The sequence below is a fragment of the Vigna radiata genome, chromosome 10, assembly GCF_000741045.1.
Source record: "Vigna radiata var. radiata cultivar VC1973A chromosome 10, Vradiata_ver6, whole genome shotgun sequence".
Classification (NCBI taxonomy): domain Eukaryota; kingdom Viridiplantae; phylum Streptophyta; class Magnoliopsida; order Fabales; family Fabaceae; genus Vigna; species Vigna radiata.
The window spans coordinates 16,125,606-16,131,457 of NC_028360.1; the positions used below are offsets into that span (position 1 = coordinate 16,125,606).

General features: G+C 34.6%; 1 protein-coding gene across 9 annotated transcripts in view; it reads right to left on the reverse strand.

The window, feature by feature from the left end:
- LOC106775025 (beta-amyrin synthase) overlaps positions 1-5,816 on the reverse strand; it is a 36,715-nt gene extending 30,899 nt beyond the window's left edge. For 3 of the 9 annotated variants that reach the window (XM_022787200.1, XM_022787199.1, XM_022787201.1), the window contains exons 1-14: positions 5,651-5,669; positions 5,157-5,385; positions 4,788-4,973; positions 4,389-4,478; positions 4,031-4,228; positions 3,862-3,946; positions 3,578-3,744; positions 3,268-3,456; positions 3,077-3,190; positions 1,260-1,379; positions 964-1,086; positions 762-860; positions 517-573; positions 63-431 (exon numbers count right to left, since the gene is read on the reverse strand). In XM_022787200.1, coding sequence (XP_022642921.1) covers positions 63-431; positions 517-573; positions 762-860; positions 964-1,086; positions 1,260-1,379; positions 3,077-3,190; positions 3,268-3,456; positions 3,578-3,744; positions 3,862-3,946; positions 4,031-4,228; positions 4,389-4,478; positions 4,788-4,973; positions 5,157-5,357 — 1,998 coding nt within the window. In that variant the 5' untranslated portion in view covers positions 5,358-5,385; positions 5,651-5,669. Of the gene's footprint in view, positions 1-62; positions 432-516; positions 574-761; positions 861-963; positions 1,087-1,259; positions 1,380-3,076; positions 3,191-3,267; positions 3,457-3,577; positions 3,745-3,861; positions 3,947-4,030; positions 4,229-4,388; positions 4,479-4,787; positions 4,974-5,156; positions 5,386-5,650; positions 5,710-5,738 lie in introns of those variants that run through there. The other 6 variants (XM_014662050.2, XM_014662049.2, XM_022787204.1 and 3 more) reach the window with 6 other exon arrangements.
- Between the last annotated feature and the right edge of the window lie 36 nt (positions 5,817-5,852).

Here is a 5,852-nt window from a genome sequence, read left to right on the forward strand (position 1 = left end):
AATTAGAAACATTTAAGCTAATGGAAATTGTAATCATAAATAATTATGGTTTAATAACAAACCTTCATTGGACATGAAAGATAACTTTCTCCCCATCCACCATCCTCATTTTGTATTGATAGTAGAAATTCGACAGCTTTTCGAATGGCGGCGCAGTTAGTGTAAGTCTTTCCAGCAGCAGCTAAACCTCCAACTGCCAACCAGGAACAGTATGTGAAACAAACTCCCCACTTCCCAACCCAACTTCCATTCGCTGATTGTTCATTTTCAATGTACTGAGTTGCTTTCACAATAAACCTCTCTATCTCTTCCCTTCTATGCTTTGGATATAGTTTTTTAAACAATACTAAAGCCTGAATTGTTGATCCAGTACACTCAATACACTCGTGCTCAACCACTATGTCCGCAAGAAATTCCGCCGGATTCAGATTCTACAAATTAATTAAAAAAAAATAATGAAATCAATATCAGAAAACAAATATATACACATTGTAGAAATCAACAACTCAAACTTACTTCCAACCACTTTTCACCTAATGCTGGCTCCCACACTGTTACACCTCCATTTTTGCTCTGCAATTGGAATGAGTGGAAACTTCAATGAGGGAAAAATATTTATAAAAAAAAAAAAAAAAATAACAGAAAAAATAACACTACAAGGATGGGTGATGTAGACAAAGATTAAGACGACATACCATTAATTACCAAATTAATCATATAAAATTTAAAAGTGTACCCCCACAAATCTTTTAGTACTATACCTGAACGCACAACAGAAAATTGACGGAATCATATAACCGTTCAGGATCCAATTTTTCTCCAACAATCTCTTCCGGCAACATCGATAAAAGTAAACAACACTGAAACATGAATGATTGGTTAGTTCACGAAACATATACTTGTTGTTATTCCTGAATTTTTTAACAAATTAAAAAAATGTGTGTAACCTAAGCACTTAAATACCTTGAGACATTCTGCAGTGCCGTCAGAAATTTGTAATCCGTGGTCTCTGTCAGCTAAGGTCCATGCCCCTTTAGAAATGTGATGAAACCTACTCTTAAAATCTCCTGGACGATTTTCTACTACCTATAATATTACAGTATCAATTTATTATCGCCTAATAAAACTAATCAATTATGAATTTATTCAACATTAATTATTTTCTACTTCCTCTATTTTTTCTTTAAAATCAATTCTTATTTAAGTATATGGTTTCTTGTTTTGTTTATACATTGTAATTTTATGTATGGTATACTAACCTGAGATTTCTTGATAAAATCATGTGCTTTTCCAAGTGTGGGACCAAGATCATCAATTAGACCCGTAGCGAGAAAAGCTTGAACAGTGAAACCAACATCCCATGTTTGCGAATTAATTCCCTACATTATTTAGACAATTGGATTTATTAAGTTATCTATCATCTTCATGATTATCTTAATATTCGTGATTATAAATAAGGTGATATTAATTGAGTTGTATTCACTAGTGCAAAAAAGCTGTTTAACGTCGGTTATTTTAGACTTTTAACGTCTATTCATAAACCAACGTCTAAACCGGTGACGTCAATAAGACGTCGGACATCCTAACCACAAACGTCTATAATGACGTTGGTTGGTGCCCACGAACGACGTCAATAAACATCGGCACTAGTTTGAATGGACATCTAAAGGCACTAATTAGACGTCGGATAAAGCATCAACCGACGTCGAATAGCACATATAGACGTCGAACATGACAAAGTCCGACATCTAAGAGCACATATAGACGTTGATTTTTGCATTAACCGATGTCTAATACAGTGGTTGTGTTTTAGTGCAGTTTTATTCCCGTCTTTGGATAGCTTAGTAGCACAATCTTCTTTTGCTAGTTTCCCCCAAAAAAAAACTTGAGTCTTTTGAATTCCTTATGGTCCCTTCAACCCAAAATCGAACCTGGGTGGTTGTTTAGTTCCATTTTTCATCCGCAAGAGGAAAAAATCACGGTGAAACGAAAACTAGACAACGACCCAGGGCTGTTTTTGGGTTGAAACGATCACAAGAAATTCATCCCAAGAAAGGAACAAAACTGCACTAAAACACAACACAAAGAAAGCAAATTTTAATCAGTTGAACCAGAAGATAATCGATGAAAGACTAAACAAACAGTAAGCATAAAAAAAAACCACGTACCTAGAATGCAATGTCGCAAGAGAGAAAAAGAGAGGAGGAAGACGATAAAGATACCAGAAACAACAATAGAATGGCGCAACAAAAAGAAGATGTGCTGAAAGGGAGAAAAAGAAGAGTGCCGCGAGAGAAAAAGGAGAAGAGGAAGAGGAAGATATCAGAAACTGAATGCCACGAAGAGTTTGCGCTATTTAAAATGAAACTGGGCGTTGGTTTCTCCAGATAGCCGACATCTATATGACTATAGACGTCAGTTCTGTTACTAATTCGACTTCCAAGTTAACTTTTCAACTGACCTTTTGAATCCCACTAAATGTCGATAACAATGGGAACCGACGTCTAAGAAGCTGAAACGATTGACATTAGATTTCTTGTCAGGGATGTTGACGACAGTTGTGATGGGGCGCCAACGTCTATAATGATGCACATCATTACTTACAGGCACATAGACGTCGGTGCCCCTTCTAGCCAACGTCTATGGTCCTTGAATTTGGTGAATCTAATTAATTACAGGCATGTAGACGTCGCATGCACAGATCCCCGACGTCTAAATTGAAGATTTTTTATCTTTCCGCTTTCCATTCAGGCCGTAGACATCGCCTGTTGACAAAGCGACGTCTAAGCGTCTGGGAATTAGGTGAAAGCATTAATTGCAGTCCTATAGACGTCGGTCCCCCGTCAACACCGACGTCATGGGACTGTCTTCTGACCTACCTCAAGCCATTAGACGTCTGTTTGCAGCAGTTGGGACGTCTACAATATAAGAGACGTCGCATTGTCTGGAAACCGATGTCTATGTTACCAAGCTATTTACGATATTGCCACCGTCCACTCATATACGTCAGATTATCAACAAACCAACGTCTATTAGGTGACGTTAAACAAAGTTTTTGCACTAGTGATTTATGTACCTGTACACACATTCCATCTTCTGAAAGCCATAAATAATCTGGGACTCTTGCAAGATGCTTCTTAAAGGAATCTCCATTTGGATCGTCTACCCAAGAAGCAAGCAAAGAGCAAGACTACCAAACACAAACACCAAGTGAACCAAAACTATAAATTAAAATAATAAAGATTCATTTGAAATTATGATGATTACCTTGTTAATACAGCCACCATCTATGTATCGAGTATATTCATCTTCGTAATGAATACCTTTTATGGCTACATCAAGTGCCTTTTCTCTTATCTTATTGAAAGGCCAGCGTGTGAGAAGTGGCTCAGTCAAATAATAAGCACTGTCCCATATTAGATCTTGTATCCAGTGATGCGGATAATACAGATCTTCCTGTCACCCAAACATTATGTTCATGTATTTTCTTTTTTTAAATTTTAAAATCATTTTTTTCTTTAATTAATTACGTGTGCTTTTTACAAGTTAATCATAAGAATTATAAAATTTTTATTACCTTTGCACATTTGTGACGAGCTTTTTTCCAAGTATTTTCATCGTAAGGTTCAGTAAAGAGTTCTTCTCCCAAATCTTTGATTAGTGCTGTGACTGGACACACGAATCTTTTCCCATATATATATGACATAGGCATGTATACAGATCGACAATAATAAAACATTTTAGCTGCATTATTTAATTAAGGTGAAATTAAGATACAGTAATACTCAATTTAATGATGAACTCTTGTGCATATATTGAATTAACTAGTGATATGAGAAAAAGTAAAATGAATTAATTAACCAGGATGCATGGGGAGAAAAGTAGGAAGTATCCAAAATTCAGGGGGCAATGGATTGCATCCACTCCAATCAACTATACCAAGTACCTGAAACAATTACATTTTTTAAATTACTCACAAACATACATTTCTTTATTTTCTGTGTTTTAAATTATACGAAAGCATGCATACCGAAAGCCAAAATTTTCCCCATGAAGGCATAAGTGTAATGCTACCATGATCATGAATCCACTTTCTGGCCTTAACGCAAGCGTTGTTATGACCTCCATTGGCTCCTTCTCCAAGAATTCTCATACTTACGTAATTGAGTGCGGTACAATACATGGTGCTTGGACCCTCTATGTGTAATCCCCACCCTCCATCTTCGTTCTTCCGATTGTTACCAATTCGTAAATTTCATGAGTTATATATAATTTAAAGATATAATAATTTCAACAAATGGAAAAGAAAAGGTGAAAAATAGCACGTATATGTTTCTCTTTCTTCAACAAGAAGTTCAGTTTGGTATATTGAAGTTGAAAAAGTGTACCTGATGATTATACAAGTAACGAAGAATTTCTTTACGATGTTCTTTTGAAATTACAGAATCAAGATGTCCTGTACTGTAGATGGAGATGATCTGCAATTTTTGAGGCAAATAGAAATGTAATATTAAGTATAGAATTTTTTAAATTTCAATTTGTTAAACTAAGATATTGAANAAACCAAATTGTATGTATTGACTACACTTTATAAAACAAATTTCTGAGATTGATTAATTCTCCAAATCCAAATTCTAAAATGATTATAAAAGTTAAACTTATGAATTTGTAAGTNATGTTTGCTATAAAATATAATAAATTTGTTTTTCATAACTTTTTTATGCATAAAAACTGTAATTGATTACGAGTGATAGTGAAGAATGAAGGTATAGTATTGTTAAAGTTACCATGATAGGAGTGAAGAAATGAGAACCCCCGAGTTGAGCAGGCCAATGGCCATCACTAGTTTGCAGTGCTGACAGGTAATGAGAAGCCCTCTTTATGGACTGAGTAGCCTTCTCCCATGTAATTTCCTCATCATCTTCTATCTTCACTTTGCTTATTGTTTGTCTGAATTCTTTTTCCCTCAAAATCTGCACAAAAATAGAAAATAAAGTTATATTATTTATTTCATTGATACTTTCGTTTTTGGAATAATTTTCATATTTTACTGTTTTTATCCTGTTTTCGGAATAATATTCATATTAAAAGTCATATAAATGATTATTATTACATCTGAGGAATGAGGTTTTTTGAGGATAAGAAAGAAGAAGAACCTGAAATCGCCAAAGTCGATCGCCACATGCCTTTTGCTGAAAGCGATTTTGGTAGAAATGTTGACGAGCTGCTTCAACCTGGGCTCGTTCTTCATCAGTTCCTGCTTCAGAATCATACTCCCATATTTGTCTTCCTGCAAAATTGTTTGTGCTGAATATGTATGGACTCTTCCCTCCATCTGCTATCTTCAATCTCCACATTTTCTTAATAACCTTAGTTGCTCCTGCATCGTAAATTACTTATTATTAATTCTAAATTATTTACTTTTATTTTTAAAATTAATTGTTGTTTAATAATTTTTTTTATCGTGTATTCTTCACATTTCTTATATTGTTAGTCAAATATGGATACAATTTGTTTTCCTTGTTGACAAATCCAACACTTCCATTTTCGGTATCAATGAAGAACCACTAAAGGAACAAAAACTTTTGAAGTTGACTAGAGAGATTTGTCTATAAAAAGGATGTATAGAAAAAGTAGTAAGCAGAAGTACAAATATGAGAAGCCGAAAAGGTGTACGGAAATAATATGTGTGGAAGTTGAGTGTGAGTGCATGAGAAACTCGTTCTTAAAGAAAGAACCTGGTGATTGATGAAGGATAAATCCTTAGTTCTTCACTCTGTCTTCAAGCTGACAAATTGATTCAGGACGATCCCTTTAAATTACATATACATATATATATATATATATATATA